Source organism: Nicotiana sylvestris, chromosome 5, assembly GCF_000393655.2.
Source record: "Nicotiana sylvestris chromosome 5, ASM39365v2, whole genome shotgun sequence".
Taxonomy (NCBI): Eukaryota; Viridiplantae; Streptophyta; class Magnoliopsida; order Solanales; family Solanaceae; genus Nicotiana; species Nicotiana sylvestris.
The window spans coordinates 55,084,776-55,109,109 of NC_091061.1; the positions used below are offsets into that span (position 1 = coordinate 55,084,776).

At 39.6% G+C, this 24,334-nt stretch overlaps 1 protein-coding gene across 1 annotated transcript; it reads right to left on the reverse strand.

Moving 5' to 3' along the window:
• Positions 1-10,662: 10,662 nt before the first annotated feature.
• On the reverse strand, positions 10,663-11,382 carry LOC104233195 (uncharacterized). The gene has a single exon (XM_009786551.1). It carries the CDS (start codon positions 11,380-11,382, stop codon positions 10,663-10,665), a length of 720 nt encoding a protein of 239 aa, XP_009784853.1.
• Positions 11,383-24,334: the final 12,952 nt, after the last annotated feature.

The window sequence follows — 24,334 nt, forward strand, 5'->3', positions numbered from 1 at the left end:
TATGGCTAATTCTGTATGTTAGTTCAAGTATCATTGCTTTTGTGATTACTTTAAATTTTGGTATGAGTATCTCGTCTGAACAAATATCAACTTATTTGAACTATATGCTGAACATCAATTTTGTTTATTCTTTGGTGTAGTTCTGTTACTATTCTGTATGTGGTGATTTCTAAACCTGTTCCCCCTTACCCCTATGTACTAGTTTTCAACTTCTACTCTTAGTTATCTAGGTTCCTACCAACCTTAGTATGAGCACTGCCTAGGGTCCTTGAGACTCCTTTGAACTCTGACACATTGGGGCTGGTTCTCTAATCTTTTTATGAATTCTGTGTTGAATGTGTGGTTCTAGTGTGAGCATTGCCCAGGGTCCCTGAGGCTCTTTAGGAACTTTAACACACTAGAAGCCTGGTTTAAGGTGTTGTGAATGGATCACTGCTATTTTTCAGAGTTGTTGTGTTTGAACGCCTGGTTCCCAGGTTTATATTGGGCCTACTAAGACTCCTTATAGTATAATAGATATTGTTATTCATTCTGGGTTGTGATAAACAGATCTGGAGTTTATTAGTAAAAGCTGGGGGCGAATTTCTATATGTTTGTTAAACTCGGGTAGAAATCCTGCCTATAGGTTTATTGGTTTGATTATGTGAATATTACTACTTGTTTAGAGATCATGCCTATAGAATTCTTCTGGTTGTTTGTATTTTCGCATTTTTGGCATGCTAGAGATATTGCTTATAGGCTTTCTGTTAATTCTGCATTAGAAATCATGTTCATAGGATCTACACATACTTCCAACCCAACGTGAATTAGTGATCATGTATATAAGATTCAATTTGTGGAATTAACAAACTTTCCTGGCAATGTACTTAAAATTCCGCCCACATATGATTAATAGATATCATGCCAACAGGAAATAAAAATCAGCTTCAACTTTGGCCTATAGGAATAAAAGAAATCAGTTTCAAAACCTAGAAATTATGTCTGTAGGATTTAAACTGATAGATATCATGCCTATAGGAGACAAAAATCTATTTCAACTTAGATATCATGCCTGCAGGGTGGAATTAATTCTGAAGCTTAAAGATCCTACCTATAGGGGTTTAAATATATATATATATATATATATATATATATATATAGCAATTAGAAAGCATGCCTATAGGATTTAAAGAGTTAAAACCTATCTTTATAAGTTAAAATCAATAATTTGCTTAGAAACCATATTATAGGCCTATAATTAACAGTTGTAGATACCAGGCTTATAGGATTCTACTAATTACTTAGGCAAATCTATAGGGTTATTAATGATTCTAGGATTTAAAAAACTGATATTTTACTGCCTGAAAATGCCCAAATTCAAAGCTCTATAAAATCAATAGGCAAACTAGTAGGTCCTGATGTTCGCCTCAATAAAACTGTTGTCTTGCGTTATGTTCTGCTCATCAAGATATCCTGCCTATAGGATCCTAAATTAACAAAATCTGTTGATTTAACTGCGTGCATTTGTTGTGTAATTGTGGAGGTTAATATGAGCCCTTATTTGCTCCTTACATGATAGTCCTATTTTAATTTTGTTTGTCGCCTAGATTTTCTCATTTTAAGCAACATAGGTCAGTCTAGAACCACCCTAAATAGAGGTGCTAAATACCTCCAGGACCATAAGTAAGGGATGGGTAGTGCACGCATAAGGCACGAGTTAGAAGTTACTAGAACGCTTAGGTAACAACTGAAAGATAGTAATTGGGTAGTAAAGGAAATGATAGGCCATGCACTAATGCTATGAGTGAAACCCCGACTTGAGGGATTTGCAAAGCATTGCATGGAATGATCCTATAGGCTAAAACACTTAGGATCATCCCCCTATATTCCTTTGTAAAAAATAGGTTGAATATTTTATCTGTCTAATTTTTTTCTCCCCTTTTAAGACTAATTAGCTTAATTTAAGTTCGAACGGGACCCACAGTTGTGGACTTCGAGGGGTGCCTAACACCTTCCCATCAAGGTAATTTTGAGCCCTTACCCAGTCTCTGGTGATGTAAACTGGTTTCATGAGTTAACTGCTCTAGGTGCCCTAACGCACCTTAATCCATTAGGTGGCGACTCTTCAAATCCCTTACCCTATCCCAAAGGGAAAAGAGTTGTCCCAGAAAATATCGAAACCCGATTTCGTGAGAGAAAGGGGGCGCGACATATGTTTCATGCGTTAATCTTTTATGCTATATGGGTTGTGAGGCAACTTGGTTATTCACACGCAGGTGGTAGTCCTATGTACGCCATGCGGTGATATATGAGCGAGATGGCTCTCGAGATGTTGATTTGTTCATTGCACCTTATTCGTGCTTCGACTTTTTGTAGCGCATTATGCTATCTGTCTCCCTAGGGTTATGTTTATTCACTTGGAGTGCTTGTTGTTGATGTACGTGTGTCTAGTGAGTGTGAGCATTTTGGCTCGACTGGTATTCCCATGTAGAGTGTTATGTGTGGATCGGGTGGCATACCGCCACAAGTATGATGTAAAAATTGGGTTGCAAACTATAATGGTATCATGTTTTGATCGGGTTGCACGCCTTAAATTTAAATCAAGTTGCAAGCCGCAGTAGTATCATGTATGGATCGGGTTGCACGCTGGAACGGTGAGAGGTTGGATATGATTCCTTGTACTTATTTTGTGTGTTTTGCTTCTCTTTCGCGGAATAGATTCATAGAATTTTATTTGGTTGTTATATTTATTACATGTGCTGGGTAGTTCTGGTACTTGGGTTCCCTTTCCTTATGGATCATGTTCGAGTTGTGGCTTGCTATCGCATGGATCGCATTGTATGATATTTTAGATGGTTTTTGATGTGTCTTTTTAGCCGAGAAGCTTACAGTGGGTGAATCGAGGCCATTGGGCCTAGTATTGATGCAATTAGATCTAGATAAGGTTTCTTAGAAATTAGGCTACCAATAGTTAGCTCATAATTTGGTAATGGTTCTTGTCGGACGAGAGAACTCTATGACTCATGGTTCTGATAGGTGGTTATGAGTTTCTACACGTAATTGCCATCATTTGTAGTATTGTGAAGGCTTGGCACATGGTTTTGTGCAATAAAGGATATGTTGTCGCTACCGTGTTCGGTAAGGAGTAGTTGTTGTAGGAAGATTATGGTTATGTACATATATGAGTTATGCGGTATATCGTGTGTGTAAGGCCCCAAAAAATTTCGCTAAGTAATTTAGGTTTTATGGTGCCAGGTAAGCTAATTAAAATATTTTGCGTGCTATTAACATGATGGACATCAATTGGATTTGCTAAATAAGTGTATAAGTCATATAATAAGTAATGTGGGGTCTAATGGGAGGCCTATGTCTAAGTCAAGTTAGAAAATTTTATAATGGGCTAAAATTCCAAATGAGTTTGCACAAGTCTACACTTTGGACAAGCCTATCTAAATATATATAAGGTTTATGTGATGAAAAACCTATAAAATGAAAGGTCTTTGAGTTTAGTTTCTAACATTTCAAACCATTCGTCATTTGGACATTCCTACACAAAGTTATGATCAAATTACCAAAGGCTGGATTTGCGATGAATTTCGCGATCGCAAAACGACTCTCGGGCAAAAATTATGTTGTCGCATGTTGATTATGCTGTCGGATAATTGATTATGCTATCGATTATGCTATCACATAATGATTATGCTGCAAGTTTGCTGCCCACATATCGATTATGCTATAGCATAATTGCACCACATAATTGACTTTGGGGGTCATTTTTGGAAATTTTCATATCCGAACCCACTTTGATAAATAAGCTTTGGGGCTTTATTTGGGGCTATTTTATACAAAATCTAGAGAGAGGTGAGAACATTTTAGAGAGATAAGGAGGAATCCTAACATTATGACCATTCAATCTTTCATCAATCTTCAAGAATCAAGGAAACCAATCACAAGATCTTCATCTAAGAGGTAAGGTTCTATACACTAGACTTTAATTTCAAGTTTGGGGTATAAGATGGGTTATTGAGGTATGATTCTTGGGTGTAATAGTATTATGTATACATTCATGTACAAATTATGTTTGTGGGAAGATTGTTGGACACAAATAAGTAAAGATTGGGTTGGGGAGTGAAGGAAATCTTGTAGAAGAACTTTGAAATCAAGGTGCATAACTAGTGTTTGATAAAATGCTCAAATGAGCTGAATCCATGAATATCTTCCTAATTTGTGTTAGATTTTGTTATGTCTCGAAGTAGATTGGGATTGCTAGAATTTTCGGAACGTTGTAGTAACTTAAGGAAAGCTTAAACAAGGTATGTTGGCTAAACTGTCTCTCTTATAATCGAACTCCATAAATGTTTTCATAAGTTCAAGCATGGTTGGCTGAAAGTTCATAAATCTTATATTTCGGGCTATTACCCATAAACATGACTATTCCGAAATGATATATATATATATATATATATATATATATATATATATTAAAACGTTACAGCTTTGAGTCGTGTTTCAAATAAAGGCTAGTATGCCAAATTGTGTGAGAAAATTTGATATGATTGATACTCCTAAACGCTCTCATGTGTACCAAAGTATTTGATTGATTGTGTCTAGTTGTTGGTAATCTGTAAAGATATTTGAAATGAATTAAATGAATTTGGGAAATAGAGTGTGGCCAACGTGCTGATAACTTGAGTTATAATTGTGCCTGGTGATGCCCATGACATGAGAAAATGTGAATAGATTATGAAATGAGCCTCGATTTAACTGTTTTAAGATGACTTCAAAAAGTAGAATTTGCTTAAAAGCTCTATTGAGGTATGTACGGCTAACCCTCTTCTTCTTATAATTGAACTCTTAGTGTCCGAATAATTGGTGTAAGTTTTGACTTGATCCTTCTAGAATTGATTGTCTTAATGTGTTGGGTTGAAAGATTTATGCTCGGTAATTGTTCTAAATGTTTACCATGTAATCATGCTATTTGAGAACGTGGTTATGATTTCCAAGCTCTTTTCCTTATGCGTGCAATGCCTTATGTGATAGAACTTAGTAACATGAATGATACTGTTATTCAAACAAATAAAAAGGGAAATACTTGAATTATAAAATCTGTCCAATTGCCAAGAACTACTTAATAAATGGGGCTGTTTGTGCCATGTAATGCAAGATGGAAAGAAATGTGAATTAAATGGATAATTGAAAGAGGTTATGTTCCAAGTGAGATGTCTTAGCCGGTCGGGACGAGACTGGACTCCGTGTAAGAACTCATTGGCATTGTGGATGAAATTGTGAATATGGTTATGTCTCACTTGAGACGGCTTAGCCGATCGGGCCGAGATCGGACACCATGTTGTACACATGGTGGCATTTATGTTGGATTTGTGATTATCATTGTGAATTTGGATATGTCTCACTTGGGATGGCTTAGCCAGTCGAGCCGAGACTGAACTCCGTGTAAAAACACGGTGGCATTATGGGTTGTGGAATGTGGCACTAAAGATTATTTAACCTAAAGAGATGAAAAGATTGAATCGGAATGATATGGTCCTTATTTAGTGTTTCCTTGCAATCCTGTGAAGTGCTTATTGATTATTTTAACTGCCTTCTATTTGTTTTCACTATTCATTCTTTTAAGATTTGTGTTTGCCTTACATACTAGTATTATTCGACGGTACTAACATCCTTTTTGTCAGGGGCGCTACATCTTTAAATGGATGTAGGTGGTTCCATAGCATATAGTGTTGGTTGCAGCTGGTGGCGCATCCTCTTTTTAGCCGACTTGGTGAGCCCCACTTCATTTCTGAGTCATGTATCATTGTTTATCATGTACTTTATATTTTGAGGTATAGCTGGAGCCTTGTTGCCGGCATTTCCATATTCCCCTTCAATTGTATTTAGAGGCTCCGTAGACAGGTTGTGGGTGGTGTTTGGTATTAGATATTAAATTAAAAATATTTGTATTTGACAAATATATTTTTTCTTCACTTCCATAAAAATTGTAATATTTTGGATATTATGGTTGAAACTGCTAACGGAAACAAAATAGAAGTTGTTAATGAAATGTTTACAAAGTATGATAGATGGAGTTCATCTCCTCTTTATTCATGAATAGTTTGGGTAGAATGAAACCTAACAGGCTTACTCAGTCAGGTTTACTCGGTAGATCGTCGGTCATGCTCCTCGGTTTTGGGGCGTGATAGTGTGATTACATCTTATGTGTATAATTATGCTTTATTATGGTTCGTTGTGATTGATATAGTGCATGTATGCAAAATTCAGACCTTATAGGGAATTTCGGATGTTGGAATTTGGTTCTAAGGCTTGTGGGCTAAGGTCATAGGAAAGATCTTTAGTTAGAGGTTTGGTAATGTGCTTGTATGGAGTGAGGTGGCGCGAGTATGTGCATTATGAGTTATACAGTAATTCGGCAGCTTGAGAACGACTCTTGGCACGTTCGAGGACAAATGTAGGTTTAAGCGGGACAAAATGTAATGACCCGACCCGTCATTTTGAGTTTTAGCATGTTGTTCGACGATTTGAGATCTTGAGTAGCTTCACATTAGGCATTATGACTCTCATATGTGGTTGGTTTCAATTTTTGAGAGGGTCAGAGTTGATTTGGAAGAATAATTCTCTCTTTGGAAGCTTTAAGTTGGAAGGGTTGACCAAGGTTTGACTTTTCAGTAAACGACCTCAGAATTGGGACTTCAAGGTTCCTATAGGTTGTAAGCTATTTTCGGATTTTGACTTATGTTCGGACTGAGTATTGGGTGGTCCGGGAGCGATTCAATGCTTATTGTCGAAAGTTTGTATTTTGAAGGTTCTTGAATTGGCCAAGATTGACTTGGAGTGGACTTTAGCGTTAATGGACTCAAGGTGGTGTTCGTGGATCGTGAATAAGTTCATTTAGTTGATTGGAACTTATGTGGTCGTAATCTGGAATAGTTACGCGTGATTTGGATGCATTTTACAAAGTTTGAAGATTTGAAAGTTAGGAGAAGGATTTTGATTGTCGATCCTTCGTTTTGATGTTATTCATGGCATTTGGAGCCCTTGGATAAGTTTGGATAAGGTATGGGGAATTGTTGGTTTGATCGGACGGGGTTCGGGGGGGCCTCGGGTGTGTTTCGAGATTATTTTAGACCATTTCCCTTTGACTTACAGTTGCTTGTTTCTGGTGTTAGTGTTATCATCGCGATCACGAGAACGTCTCGCGATCGCGAAGTGTTGTGTGGAGCTAGAGAAGAATTGTTCTTCGTGATCGCGTTTGGTGGTCTGGTTGTTCTTTGTGTTTGCGTTGTGAGGGTTGCAAACGTGATGAGTTAGTGGTGTTGGCCTGGATTAGAAGGTTGCTCATCGTGATCGAGTGAGGTCATTCATGATCGCGTAGGAAAAGGTTTTGAGACTTGAAGGATTGGCCATCGCATTCGCGGATCTAGGCTTGCGTTCGAGTAGGGTTGGCCGGCTTAGGTTCGCAATTGCGGGTGGTCCCTTGCGTTCGTATAGAAAGGTATTTTGGCAGTTGCAGATTTGGCCATCGCGATCGCAAGTGTGCTTTTGCGATCACGAAGAGGATCAAATGGGGCAGTGTATAGGTTGCAAAATTAGGACTTAACTCATTTCATATTATTTCTCTAACTTGGATCCAATTTTTGGGCGATTTTGGAAGGCCCCTTTCATCATCTATCACAAGGTAAATGGTTCCTACTTATTATGAGCCAAACATGGATTATATATGGATTTAAACATGGAAATTAGTAAATATTATGGAATTTCTGGAAGAAAACCTAGAAATGATATTTTTTTGACCACGAAACTGGGAATGAAATTGGAAATAAATTATATATCTGAGTTGTGGTGCTATGGGTAATATTTATTTTCTCGAGAATTTTTGGAATCCAGACGCGTGGTTCCGAGGTTGACTTTTATTGACTTTCATGTTGGGTTGAGGAATTGTTTTTAATTGTTAAATTACGAGTCTTGAGTATATTTTTATTAGTTTGCACGTTCTTTGGCAAGTTACAGATCGTTTGGCATTGGTTTGAGGTGTTAGAGAGGCGTTGGAGCCGATTATCAAATTTCGGAGCAAGGTAAGTCTCATGTCTAACCTTGTAAGAGGAAATACCCCAAAGGTACTATACTTGCTACGTGTTATGTGTTATGGGAGCTATGCACGTATTAGGTGACGAGTGTCCATACGTGTGCTAAATTCTTGATTTGACCGGGTAGACTTAAACTCACACCATACTTTAACTGTACTACTTGAGTTATTCTTACATGTTTAAATTCTTTAATTTATGTATTAGCCTGAGACTAAAATTTCATAAAGTATCGAGCCTTACTATTTCAGAAATGTGGTGCCTACTATATTAGCCAAGAAAAATTATACTATCTCTTACAAATTACTCCCGCGATGTGCTTATTTGTATGAAAATTTCTTGATTTCATAACTCGCACATATATTCTCTTAGTTGGGTTGATGACCCATTAAATATTTTACTATTCTTATGGGATCGGGTTGAATGCCTCAACACTATTTTTATGGATCAGGTCATACGATCTCAACAGTATTATAAAATATCACTACAGATCGGGTCCTACGACCACAGAGGTATTATGAGATGCATCTATAGATTGGGTTGTATGACCTCTGTAATATTATTGGAGTGGGCGATACGACCACGACGGGATATTGTAGTATCACTCTTATGGGATATGGATGTTCGCCTCGGCAGAATCATGCATATTATTTCAATAGGGAGTCAGTGTATATATGAGTATCCTGACTCTGACTTTTTGACGTTTACACCCGACATTTGTCATAAATATTTCATTCGACGTTGTTTTTGGTATTTGAGGATTTTTTATTTATTCTTCTGTTGAGGATCGTGTTATACACATATATCTGTTTTTGTTGCTTTTATTTGCTATGATTCATACCTGTCTACTTTTATTGTACTTTGATTATTGGAATACTAGTATGTGTTTATGTCGACCCCTCGACATTGCTTCTTCGAGGTTAAACTAGATACTTACTGGTTACGCGTTGATTTATGTACTCATACTACTTCTGCACTAATTGTGAAAGTACTGGGATAGGTACATTTGGTGGTCACATGGGCGCGTGGGCGCAATTGCTGAGGAGACTTTGTGGTGTACTGCTCCCTATGTTACGATCAGCAACACACAGTGTCTCCTTCCCATTCATTTACCTTATTCTATCTATTTTCTATTCTAGACAGTCGCTGGAATATTAATTTTTATTTCAGTAGATGCTAATGCACTTGTAACACCGAGTTTTGGAAATTTAGATGTTTTTTCTTGGTTTCTTTTCTATTATGATATTTGATTTTATATTTCGACCATGTTTGAACATTTAAGATAATATCAGTATTCCTCTATGAAAATAAAATGATTCTGCTTATTTATTTCATCACTTGTACTAAAATGTGTTATAAACTATCGATCAGCATGTCAATTAATTGTTGGCTTGCCTAACGGTAGCGTTGGGATCCATTATGATCTATGATGGGAATTGGGTCATGACAAATAACTATCTATAAACTGACTCATAACACTCACAAAAAGGAAATGCCAAATCTAGTTATTGTGAGGTACTTTAATTTACCAACCAGCTTCTTATATCTTGCAGGATTGTTAAGCGGCTCCCCTGTCCTAGCAAAAGTTTAGAATTCGAATTCAATAGGTGTGACAAATCGATAGGTCGTTTTGTGTACTATCTCCATCTTCTATTATGTGAATTTTAAAGAAAATGTGATTTTTGACTTAAAATGAGGTTTGAGTTTACCATAGTCAACGTTTTTGGTAAGTGATCTCGGATCATTATTTTCCAATTTTGGTAGGTTTATACAATATTTTTGGACTTGTACACATATTTTTATGGGTCCTGGGTGACTTGATGGCATTTTGGCACATTATGTGAAAATTGGCAAAAATTGAGTTTCAAGTTGAAAAATCTTGAGTTTTAATAATCGATTCTTGATATTTGATGTTATTTTGATGATTCGAGGTAATGAGCGAGTTCGTATGATATTATTACACTTGTGTTGATGTTTGGATTTGAGCCCGAGAGGCTCGGATCAGTTTCAGGTGTGTTTTGGTTGATTTTGCAACTGTTGAAGCAAAGTAGTTGCGAGTGTGAACCTGCAGGTCTCGCATTTGGGAGAAACTGATCGCAATTGCGAGCCTCGCATTTGTAATGTCAAGCTTACAAAGGCAAAATTGGGTTGGTATTTAAGACTTCACAAATGCGAAGATAGGGTCGCAATTGTGAACAAGGAGGGTGGTCACATTTGCGACGTTTAGCAAGGGACAAAAAGCTTCACAAATGTGAAACTTAGTCCGCATTTCCGATGAAAGGGGTCCTTCGCAAATGAGAAGGATTAGTCGCATTTGCATCATATGTGGGACCGTGACACTGACCAGATTCGCGGTCAGTGGTTCTCATTTTCGGACATCGCAATTGCGAACATGAGTTGCATTGCAACACTTTTGTTTTTTTGAACATAAAAGCACGATACTTATATTACTTAAAACAAATTACAAGAGAAAGACATAGTCTCTAGGGCATTACCATTGCCCATACTTGCTAGGTAAGTGCAAACATCAGTAGAGATAGTTTTTATACTATTACAAAGTTCATGCTTGTTCTTTTGAACTTCTTCTTCAGCAAAAAAAAGGCGGACAAGCATGATAAACACATTTGTTACTGGGAGGATGTCTCATTGCTTCTTTAGCCAGTCGATGAGCCATATCATTTCCTTCTCTAAAATTGTGCTTCAGTATTCGGAGCCTCAGTTGGTGTATTAACCATCTGCATTCAAATATAATGTTACGGAAATTAGTACAATCTTCATGCATTAGTTTTATAACGTCAGTGCTATCAGTTTCAATTTCCATATTTGTATCATTAAACTCCATTGCAATTCTTAGTCCTTCGAGTAGGGCCAATAATTCTGCTTGAATTGGAGAGGAGCCATGTATTGCTTTATGGTATCCCATAATCCAATCACCACTGCTATTACGGAATAATCCACCAATTCCTGCTGCATTGTTAGTAAAAGAGAAAGCACCATCACAGTTTAGTTTAATAATATTTTTTGGCGGTTTATACCACTTGATCTCAATAGAAATATTTTTGGTAGTGAAAGGGTTTTTTCCTGTAAAGAAGATATATTCCCATGCAAAGTGCATGGGTTTTTTCACGTCCAAAGAGCAACTAAGGTTAGTTATGTTGTTGTTATTTCTGTTTTTCCATAGTTCCCATATGCAGCATGGGAAGAGATTTTCCCAACCAATGTTATTAGAATTTTGATTGATGAAGGCATCACGAAAGTCCCTGAGCCAGTTAACATTGCCAGTAGTGTTATGGTAGTTGATACCCATGGATTTCCAGAATTGTTGGGTGGAAGTACAGTGCAAGAAAATGTGTTGGATGTTTTCAATGCCAATTCTACATGTAGTTCATGTGGCATCAATGTTCATACCAATTTTATGTAGATAGGCTCTACATAGAACACGATTTTGAGAGCATTTCCAGAGAAAGATTTAATTTTGTTAGGAAAACGAAGGTCCCATATCCATTTATAGGAATTTGAAGGGGGATAAGGATTAGTGAGGAGATTATAGCAAGTTTTGTAGAGAAAATGCCATATGAGCTTAGTTTCCAGCTAAATTCATCACTTTTGGAATTATTAGAGGGAGTAGGAGTAATACTAATATTGTGGATCACTTCAGGAGGTAATTCAAAGGATATTGACTTTATGTCCCAATTATTATCTTTAATTAAGATCTTAGAGAAAGTTTACACTCATTTTTGCTAAGGGGGCCCTCAACATAGCTTCTAAGGGAGGAGGAATTATAAATCCAATTGTTGTACCAAATATTCAAACGAGAATTATTTGAGGGGTGCCAAAGGATTCCTTTGTTGCAAATGACTTTGAATGAGCATATTTGGACATGATGAGATGACACCATGAAGTGGAAGGATTTTTTAAGAGTCTCCATACAAGGCCTGAAAGGATAACCAAGTTTTTCTCTTTTGCCTTATGAATACTCAAACCACCCTCTTTTAGATCCTTGGGGACGATATCCCAACTTATTAGATGAAGCTTTTTTGTAGTACTTGTAGAGCCCCAGATAAAATCCCTTTGTATTTTATCAATGGAATTTAGTGTTTTGGGTGGAAGGAGAGTGTATTGCATTATGTGCGAGGGGATTGCTCCTATAGTACTTGTTGCTAGGGTGGTACGCCCAGCCATATTGAGAAATGAGCATTTCCAGTGAAATAGTCTGGAATGTAACTTGTCCAAGATCTTGGTTTTAGGGTATTTACTAAGGATTGGGAAGCCAAGGTATTTACCAAACTCAGTAGTAGATTTAATGCCAAAAAGAGAAATTAGGAAGTTTGATTGATCTTTTGAGCAAGCTGGTGGAATGACAATTCTGGACTTAGTTTTGTTTATGGCTAGTCCAGATTCCATAGAGAAAAAATCCATGCATCTTGTTATGCAAAGGCTAGTATTTTTATTTGGTTTTCCCATAAGAGTTAAGTCATCCGCGAAAAGGATATGGGACAAGGAAGGGCCCCTATGGCCAATTTGGATGGGATCCCAATTTCTAAGGTCAACTTGGTGATTAATAAGTCTAGAAAGAAGTTCAACACATAATATGAAAATGTAGGGGGAGAGAGGATCACCTTGACGAATACCCCTACTAGGTTGGAAGAAGTTTGTTCTTGTCCCATTGACTAAAACAACTATTGAGCTAGTAGTTATACAATGCATAATGAGCCTAGTAATCTTAGGAGGAAATTTGAACTAAACAAGAGTCTTATGAATAAAAGACCATTCTAGCCTATTGAAGGCCTTCTCTAGATCCAGTTTAATGAGCATATCAAAATTAATTTTTTTTTAACGTCTAAGTCTATTCATAATCTCCTGAATTATTATAGCATTATCACTAGTTCTTCTATTTTTAATAAAGCTTGATTACATAGGACTAATAAGGAGGGGTATGAAAGGCTTCATTCTATTAGCGATGATTTTAGTGATAACCTTGTAGGCAGTATTGCACAATCCAATAGGTCTAAAGTTTTTAAGATTGTTAGCATTAGAGAATTTAGGAATGAGACATAAGTATGTATCATTGATGCCACTAGGTAGGGATTGAGAGGAGAAAACTTGGTGACAATAAGAAGTGAAAGAGTTTCCTAATATGTGCCAATATTTTTGATAGAAAAAAGGATGGATGCCATCCGGACCTGGAGCCTTAAAAGGTTTAAAAGAAAAAATAGCCTTATTGATTTCTATATTGGTAAGAGGGTAGTCTAGACAACTCAGGTCAGGCTTATTGACATTTGAAGGATCCGAGATAGAATTATTTATTGGGGAGGTAATCTTTGCAGTTTGAAAGGCCTCTCTAAAGTAGGAAAAAGTATGATCTAATATTTGTTTTGGGTCAGTGATCCATTCTCCATTATAATTGGTGAAGTACATAATGACATTGCGACGTTTACGATTGGAAGCCATAATATGAAAAAATTTTGTATTGGCATCACCATCATTTAGCCAATTTCTCCTAGATCTTAATTTCCAAAAGTCATGTTCCATATGAAGGATATTGTTATATTCTAATTGGAGGGTGGACTCAAGATTTTGAAGGAAGTGACTACTTTGGTAATGAGGAGAAGATTGGATACCATTTAGTCTAGCTAGGATTTGCCTCTTTTTTTTAAAGATATCCCCAAACGTAGTATTTTTCCAATTTATAACCTCCTTAGTAAAGTAATTTTGGGCATTAACTAAGCAACATTGTTTGAAAATATTAATGAAGTCTGGATGCCTATACCAAATAGTTTCTAATCGAAAAGGCTTATCTCTACTGTTCCCATTCCTAGGGTTTAGGTTTATTAGTAGAGGATTATGATCGGAATGAGTTTTTGGAAGATGAATGACCATGGACTTAGGGTATAAGTCAATCCAATCTTTGTTGACAAAGATCCTATCTAGTCGTTCCATAATTAAATCCTTTGATTTTTTTCTATGGTTAGACCATGTATATTTACAACCCTTGTGTCACGACCCGGATTTCCCACCCTCAGGAGTCGTGATGGCACCTACTAATGAGAGCTAGGCAAGCCAATCCTTAACTGCTTACTTCTTTAACAATTATCAGTAATATAATGAAAACAACGGAATTAAATAAATATGCGGAAGACTTAAATTAAAGAAACGGAACAGTAGTACGGAAATCAACATATACCTCTACCCAAGAACTGGTGTCACATTACTTACGAACTTCTAAGAGTACTAAATACAACCGTCTGAAACAAAATATAAACTGTTTGTCTTGAATACGTGATATAACAGGCTGAAATAAAAGATAGAGGAGACGTCGGGCCTGCGGACGCCTGCAAGGCTACCTCGGTGTCTCGCTATTCTGAGTTCTAACTCCTACTCTACTGTTGTTGTCCGAAACCTAGATCTGTGCAAAAGAGCACAGAGTATAGTATCAGCACAACCGACCCTATGTGCTGGTAAGTGCCTAGCCTAACCTCGGCGAAGTAGTGACGAGGCTAGGACCAGACTACCAAGTAACCTGTGCAGTTGAATTATATATACATGTACAACGTTAAAGAAATACAGGAATTAACCAGTCAAGGTGGAAGGGAAAAAAACATGTTGCGGGAAGGCAACAGTTGCAATTAGAAATCCTTAATAAAAGAAGGAAACATCGAAGTCTGAATATCAACAAGTATCAAAAGTCAACAGTTTGCACGGCATCACACTTCGTTCTTTTACTCTCATCCTCACCCAAGCAATATTTATAATAATACTGTGCACGGCATCACCCTTCGTGCTTTTACTCTCGTTCTTACCAAATCAATCATATCATAATCATGTGCACGGCATCACCCTTCGTGCTTTTACTCTCTTTCCTCACAATAAAATCAATGGATATCGGTACGGAATGGTACATCGTACGGCACGACATCACCTTTCGTGCTTTACACTCTTTCCTCACAATAGCAAACAATGCACGGCATCACCCTTCGTGCTTTAACACTCTTCCTCATCCAAACAACAATCACAAACAAAGGGGCAAGGGAGTAGACAAATAATAATAGAGATTCTGGTAAGGGAGATGATCAATAAAGCAACAATTACCCGGCAAGGGTACATTTTAATAATCCTTTCTCTTTCTTTCACTTTCATTTCATCACTTACTCGACCACTTGAGCCATTGCTCCAAAGGGTTCAATTATCTCATATACTTTCTCAATTCGTATTATAACTTGAGCCAATGCTCCTCAAAATTTTAATATCGCAATTTCTTTCACATGCTCCTTACAACATATAGAAATCATCATTAAGCATGGAAGATACGACAAAATTAGAATATTCGCAATATAAAGACTCACAATCATGCGAGACACTAACGTATAGATACTCGTCACCATGCCTATACATCGTACTCGACAAATAGCAAGTGGCAAATAAGACTCAAATCCTATTCCCTCAAGCTAAGGTTAGACCAAATACTTACCTCGCTTTGCAACCAATTCAAAATTCCAACAAGCCTTTGTCTCGCGAATTCGTCCGAAGCTTCAAATCTAGTCATAATAATTCAATATACTCAATATAATTTGTACGAATTAAATCCATATGAATTTACACATTTTCCAAATTAAAATCTGAAATTTAGCTCAAAATTGCCCGTGGGGCCCACATCTCGGAATGCGACGAAACTCATAAAATCCAACAACCCATTCCGATACAAGTCAACCATACAAAAATTATCGAATTCTGATATCAAATGGACCTTCAAATCCTAAATTTTCATTTTTTGAAAGTTTTACAAAAAAAACTTCAATTTCTTTCGTCCAAATCCGAAATAAACGATGAATATTGATAAAGATTTATGAAATGTAATCACTTCCGGATATAGAACACTTACCCAAGTCGAAATCGTGAAAAAATCCTTTGGAATCACCCAAATCCGTGCTTGAATGACCAAAAATGAAAGAAATTTTGGACCCCTTCAGTTTATACACTGTTCAGGGGTACTATAGCGAGTTTTACTAGCGCGGTCGCTCATCTGGCCGTGCTACAGCCGCGCTCACAGGCAGAAACATTTCGAATATACGCGGTCGTGCATCTGGCCGCGCACCTGGGCGCGCATATGACACAAGTCCGGTAAAATAGTCATAACTTTCTGTATACACCTCCAAATGACAAACAGTTTGATTTTCTGGAAACTAGACTCATAGAGCTTTAATTTGATAGGTTGTGCCTCACATAAATCCTTATATATATGTAGATATGCTCGTCCAAAGTGAGGTCTTGTGCGTACTCATTTGCAACTTTAGTCTATTATGAAATTTTCCAACTTGGCTTAGACTTAGGACTTTCCTTAGACCCCATATCTCTTCTAATATGCCTCTTACACCTATTATCATATCTAATTGGTATCCATCATATTAATAGTACTCGAATGAGAAGTAGAGTCGATCCCTAGACTCTTAGCATAACTTATCTCTTTTCTCACACATCTCTAACTCCCAAATTTTGACTAACTCCCAAGTTTTCCAAAAATTTTGCCAGAGTTTCCTTTGTAACTGGCCTATCCACCTGTCAGAGAAATCCTAGAAACCAATCCTAACAACATATATATAATCCAATCAACGTAACCCAACATAAAAACAATACCAACGTTGGTCTCATAAGTAATCTGTTGCTAGAACAGAAACGCCATATACATCAACTATTTAAGTGATACTCAACTCATAGCAGGTAAGTTCTCGACATTTTCACGAAACATATAAATAAATATTTAAATTAAAGATGACATTTTTGGGTCATCACATTCTCTACCTCTAAAACAAACGTTCGTCCTCGAACGGAATTAGAAAATTACCTAAGCTAGTGAAGAGATGTGGATATTTACTCCGCATGTCCGATTCGGACTCCCACCTCGATGCCTCGGCAGGCTGACCTCTCCACTGAACACGAATAGAAGGAAAACTCTTCGATCTCAACTGACGAACCTGTCGGTCTAGAATAGTTATGGCTCCTCCTCGTATGACAAGTCCTTGTCCAACTGGACAGTGCTGAAGTCTAACACGTGGGATGGATCGTCGTGATACTTCCAAAGCATGGACACATGAAACACTGGATGCACGGCTGATAAGTTCGGTGGCAACGCAAGTCTGTAAGCCACCTTTCCTACTCGATCAAAAATCTCAAACGGGCCAATGAACCTAGGGCTAAGCTTGCCCTTCTTCCCAAACCTCATCATGCCCTTCATAGGAGACACTCGAAGCAATACCCGTTCACCGACCATGAATGCCAAATCACGAACCTTGCAGTCTGCATAACTCTTTTGCCTGGACTGAGCTGTACAAAGCCTATCCTGAATAATCCTGACCTTGTCCAAGGCATCCTGAACCAGTCTGTACCCAGCAACCGAGCCTCTCCCGGCTCAAACCATTCAACTGGAGACCGACACCGCCTACCATATAAAGCCTCATAAGGAGCCATCTGAATACTCGATTGGTAACTGTTGTTGTAGGAAAACTCTGCTAAAGGCAAAAACTGATCCCATGAGCCTCCAAAGTCAATGACACAAGCTCAGAGCATATCCTCCAAAATCCGAATAGTCCGCTCGGACTACCCGTCCGTCTGAGGATGAAATACTGTGCTCAACTCAACCTGTGTACCCAACTATCGCACAACTATTCTCTAGAAATGCGAGGTAAACTGTGTACCTTAATCCGAAATGATAGACACAGGCACACCATGAAGACGAACACTCTCCCGGATATAGATCTCAGTTAACTTCTCGGAAAAATAGGAGACTGCCACAGGAATGAAATGTGCTGACTTGGTCAGCCTATCAATAATAACCCACACTGCATCGAACTTCCTCTGAGTCCGTGGGAGTCCAACAACGAAATCCATAGTGATATGCTCCCACTTCCACTCAGGAATCTCAATCTTCTGGAACAAACCACCAGGCCTCTGATGGTCGTACTTAACCTGCTGAAAATTCAAACATCTAGCCATATATGCAAAGATATCCTTCTTCATTCTTCTCCACCAATAATGTTGCTGCAAGTCTTGATACATCTTTGCGGTGCCCGGATGAATAGAGTACCAGGAACTATGGGCTTCCTCTAAAATCAACTCTCGAAGCCCATCAACATTAGGCACGGAAACCCGCCCCTGCAATCTCAAAACTCCATCAGCATCTAATGTGACCTGCTTGGCACCTCCTCGCTGCACCTGTCTCTAAGGACACATAAATGGGGATCATCAAACTATCGATCACGGATATGCTCCAATAATGAAGAACGAGCGACCGTGCAAGCTAATATTCGACTAGGCTCAGAAATATCCAACCTCACAAATCGATTGGCCAAAGCCTGAACATCCAAAGCAAGCGGCCTCTGATTGACCGAAATATAAGCAAGACTGCCCATACTGGTTGACTTCCTACTCAAAGCATCGGCCACCACATTGGCCTTTCCCGGGTGATATAAGATAGTGATATCATAATCTTTCAACAACTCCAACCACCTCCTCTGATTCAAATTCAACTTCTTTTGCTTGAACAAATACTGAAGACTCTTATGATCCGTGAACACCTCACACGACATGCAATATAGATAATGCCTCTAAATCTTCAACACGTGCACAATGGCTACTAACTCCAAATCATGAACCGGATAGTTTTTCTCGTGAATCTTCAATTGCCGCGAAGCATAGGCAATGACCTTGCCATCCTGCATCATTACTACACCAAGCCCAATACGAGATGCATCACAATCAACTGTATAAGGCCCTGAACATGTGGGCAAAACCAGCACCGGTGCCGTAGTCAGAGCTATCTTGAGCTTCTGAAAGCTTGCCTCGCACTCATCCAACCACCCAAACTGAGCACCCTTCTGAGTCAACCTGGTCATTGGGGCTACAATAGATGAAAACCCCTCCATGAACAGACGATAGTAGCCTGCCAATCCCAAGAAACTTTGAATCTTAGTAGCTGATGCTAGTCTAGGCCAGTTCTTGACTGCCTAAATCTTCTTTGTATCAACTTGAATACTCTCTGCTGATACGACATAACCCAAGAATGCAACTGAACTTAGCCAGAACTCACACTTCGAGAGCTTCGCATATAGCTGACGATCCTTCAGAGTCTGAAGAACCACTCTGAGATGCTGCTCGTGCTCCTCCTGGCTGCGGGAATATATCAAAATGTCATCAATGAAAACGATCACGAACGAATCCAAATAAGGCCTGAACACTCGGTTCATCAAATCCATAAAAACTGCTGGGGCATTTGTCAACCCGAATGACATAACTAAGAACTCATAATGCCCGTACCGAGTGCGGAATGCTGTCTTAGGGACATCGGATGCCCTAATCCTCAACTGATGGTAGCCAGATCTCAAGTCTATCTTTGAAAATACCTTGGCACCCTGAAGCTGATCGAACAAATCATCAATCCTTGGCAGTGGATACTTATTCTTGATTGTAACCTTGTTCAACTGCTGGTAATCAATGCACATTCTCATCGACCCGGCCTTCTTCTTAACAAACAACACTGGCGCACCCCAAGGCGAAACACTTGGTCTAATGTATCTCTTCTCAAGCAAGTCTTGCAACTGCTCCTTCAATTCCTTTAACTCTGGCGGGGCCATGCGATATGGTGGGATAGAAATAGGCTGAGTGCCTAGAGCCAAGTCAATACAGAAGTCAATATCCCTGTCAGGTGGCATACCCGGCAGGTCTGAAGGAAAAACCTCAGGAAACTCGCGAACCACGGGCACAGAATTAATAGAGGGGACCTCATCACTGGAATCACGAACATAAGACAAATAAGCCAAACACCCCTTCTCGACCATACGCTGAGCCTTAACATATGAAATAACACTGCGGGTAAAATAACCAGGAGTCCCTCTCCATTCTAAATGGGGCAAATCCGATAAGGCTAAGGTCACAATCTTGGCATGACAGTCCAAGATAGCGTGGTAAGGTAATAACTAGTCCATCCCCAATATAACATCGAAGTCGACCATATCTAAAAGCAACAAATCAACATGGGTCTCAAAACCCCCAATCACCACAATACAAGAACGATGAACTCGATCGACCACAATAGAATCACCCACCGGTGTAGACACATAAACAGGAATACTCAGTGGATCACTAGGCAGAACCAGGTACGGTGCAAAATAAGAGGACACATACGAATACGTAAACCCTGGATCAAATAACACTGAAGCCTCTCTATCACAAACCAGAATAGTACCTGTAATGACTGCATCTAAAGACTCAGCCTCTAGCCTAGCTGGAAGAGCATAACATTGGGGCTGGGCCCTACCACCCTGAACTACCTCTCTAGGACGGCCTGCTGTTGGCTGGCCTCCACCTCTGGCGGCCTGAGCTCCACCTCTAGGACCTTTATCTCTACCTCTAGCACCTCTACCCCCACCTCTAACTGGCTGGGCGGGCTATGGAACGCCTAGTGCCTGTACCATAGCACGAGAACCCTGATGCTGAGAGCTACCCGGTTCTCGAGGGAAAAACCTAGCAATGTGACCGGGATGACCACAAGTGTAACAAGCCCTCGGCTGTTGGCCCTGTCGACCTGAATAACCCTTGGAAACTCTAAAGCGCCGGTGCACTGATGGGAGCTGGTGGTGCACTGTAAGGCTGTTGATCAGAATAGTGCATCTGAGAACCACGACCACCTGAAGTACCATGAGAGACCTGGAGAGATGACTGAAAGGGCCTAGGAGGATGGCCTCTACCATATGAATCTCTACCTCCAAGCGAGGTACCACTGAATATGCCTGAATGACGGGGCCTCTTATCCGACCCATGACCACCTCACTATGACAGAACTATCTCAACTCTGCGGGCCACATTGGCCGCCTCCTGAAATGTGATCTCACTCCCGGCCTCCTTGGCCATCTGAAAACGAATCAGCTAAATAAGACCATCAATAAACCTCCTCACCCTCTCTCCCTCTCGGTGGGAAGTATGACAAGAGCATGGCGGTCTAGATCAATGAACCTGGTCTCATACTGAGTGACCATCATGGAACCCTGCTGAAGGAGCTCAAACTACCTCTGAAAGGCCTCTCGCTTAGTCAGGGGAAGAAACTTCTCCAGAAACAACACTGAAAATTGCTCTCATGTCAAAGAAGGCGAACCAGCTAGTCTAGCTAAGCAATAATCCCTCCACCAAGTCTTGGCGGATCCAGACAGCCGAAAGGTAGCAAAATCAACTCCATTGGTCTCAACAATCCCCATGTTCCGAAGAACCTCGTAACAACTATCCAGATAATCCTGGGGATCCTCAGTAGATGCACCGTTGAATGTAGAAGTGAAGAGCTTGGTGAACCTATCCAGCCTCCATAAAGCATTGGCGGACATAGCCGCTCCATCGCTGGTCTGAGCTACTACACCCGGATGAACTGCCACAACTGGTTGAATCGCTGGAATCTGAACCTGGGGAGCTACCTGCTTTGGAGTGCCCGTAGTAGGAGTCTGAGCCCCTCATCCAGCCTGAGAAGTGGTTGGTGCTATAGGAAGCAAACATGCCCGGGTGACACTCTCCATGAGGCCCACCAATCGGACCAGAGCATCCTGAAGAACTGGGGTGGCAATGAACCCCTCTAGGACCTGAGCTGGACCCACCGAAACTACTGGGGCTGGAACCTCCTCCTCAAAATCAACCTGAGGCTCCACCACTGGTGCTGTTGCGCGGGGCTGAGCTCTGCCCCTACCTCGGCCTCTAGCAAGGCCTCGGCCTCTGCCCCTGGTGGGAGCTGCTGCTGGGGGCTCGGGCTGCTGAGCGGTAGATGAGGAAACGCGTGTTCTCGCCATCTACGAAAGAACAGAGTAGAAATTCAATTAGCATTTGAGGAACCAATCCGCACGACAAGAAAGAACAAATGTGAAATTTTCCTAACTCTATAGCCTCTGGGGGATAAATACAGACGTCTCTGTGCCGATCCCTCAGACTCTACTAAGCTTGTCCGTGAGTTGTGAGACCTATGTAACCTAGAGCTCTGATACCAACTTGTCACGACCCGGATTGCTCACCCTCGGGAGTCGTGCTGGCGCCTACTATTGAGAGCTAGGCAAGCCAATCCTTAACTACTTACTTCTTTAACAATTATCTGTAATATCATGAAAATAACGGAATTAAATAAATATGCGGAAGACTTAAATTAAAGAAACGGAATAGTAGTACGGAAATCAACATATGCCTCTACCCAAGAACTGGTGTCACATTACTCACGAACTTCTAAGAGTACTAAATACAACCGTCTGAAACAAAATATAAACTATTTGTCTCGAATACGTGAGATAACAGGCTGAAATAAAAGATAGAGGAGACGTCGGGCCTGCGGATGACTGCAAGGCTACCTCGGTGTCTCGCTATTCTGAGTGCTAACTCTCGTTCTACTGCTGTTGTCCGAAACCTGGATCTGTGCAAAAGAGCACAAAGTGTAGTATCAGCACAACCGACCCCATGTGCTGGTAAGTGCCTAGCCTAACCTCGGCGAAGTAGTGATGAGGCTAGGACCATACTACTAAGTAACATGTGCAGTTGAATTATATATACATGTACAACGGAAAAGAAATACAGGAATTAACCAGTCAAGATGGGAAGGGAAAAAACATGTTGCGGGAAGGCAACAGTTGCAATTAGAAATCCTCAATAAAAGAAGGAAACAGCGAAATCTGAATATCAACAAGTATCAAAAGTCAATAGTTTGCACGGCATCACCCTTCGTGCTTTTACTCTCATCCTCACCCAAGAAATATTTATAATAATACTGTGCACGGCATCACCCTTCGTGCTTTTACTCTCGTTCTTACCAAATCAATCATATCATAATCATGTGCACGGCATCACCCTTCGTGCTTTTACTCTCTTTCCTCAAAATAAAATCAATGGATATCGGTACGGAATGGTACATCGTACGGCACGGCATCACCCTTCGTGTTTTACACTCTTTTCTCACAATAGCAAACAATGCACGGCATCACCCTTCGTACTTTAATACTCTTCCTCACCCAAACAATAATCACAAACAAAGGGGCAAAGGAGTAGACAAATAATAATAGAGATCCCGGCAAGGGTACATTTTAATAATCCTTTCTCTTTCTTTCACTTTCATTTCATCACTTACTCGACCACTTGAGCCATTGCTTCAAAGGGTTCAATTATCTCATATACTTTCTCAATTCGTATTATAACTTGAGCCAATGCTCCTCAAAATTTTAATATCGCAATTTCTTTCACATGCTCCTTACAACATATAGAAATCATCATTAAGAATGGAAGATACGACAAAATTAGAATATTCGCAATATAAAGACTCACGGTCATGCTAGACACCAACGTATAGATACTCGTCACCATGCCTATACATCGTACTCGACAAATAGCAAGTGGCAAATAAGACTCATCTCCTATCCCCTCAAGCTAAGGTTAGACCAAACACTTACCTCGCTTTGCAACCAATTCAAAATTCCAACAAGCCTTTGCCTCGTGAATTCGTCCGAAGCTTCAAATCTAGTCATAATAATTCAATATACTCAATATAATTCGTACGAATTAATTCCATATGAATTTACACATTTTTCAAATTAAAATCCGAAATTTAGCTCAAAATTGCCCATGGGGCCCACATCTCATAATCCGAAGAAACTCATAAAATCCGATTACCCATTCCGATACGAGTTCAACCATACAAAAATTATCGAATTCCGATATCAAATGGACCTTCAAATCCTAAATTTTCATTTTTTGAAAGTTTTACAAAAAAACTTCAATTTCTTTCATCCAAATCCAAAATAAACGATGAATATTGATATATATTTATGAAATGTAGTCACTTACGGATATAGAAGACTTACCCAAGTCGAAATCGTGAAAAACCCCTTTGGAATCGCCCAAATCCTTGCCTGAATGACCAAAAATGGAAGAAATTTTGGACCCCTTCGGTTTATACACTGTCCAGGGTTATTATAGCGAGTTTTACTAGTGTGGTCGTGCATCTGGCCGCACTACGGCCGCGTTCACAGGCAGAAACATTTCGAATATGCGTGGTCGCGCATCTGACCGCGCACCTGGGCGCGCATGTGACACATGTCTGGTAAAATGGTCATAACTTTCTGTATACACCTCCAAATGACAAACGGTTTGATATTATAGAAACTAGACTCATAGAGATTTAATTTGATAGGTTTTTCCTCACACAAATACTTATATGTATGTAGATATTCTCGTCCAAAGTGAGGTCTTGTGCGTAC

Bases quoted from the DNA above. Each gene is read 5' to 3' on its own strand.
- LOC104233195 (XM_009786551.1), bottom strand. From the start codon at position 11,382: ATGGGTATCAACTACCATAACACTACTGGCAATGTTAACTGGCTCAGG.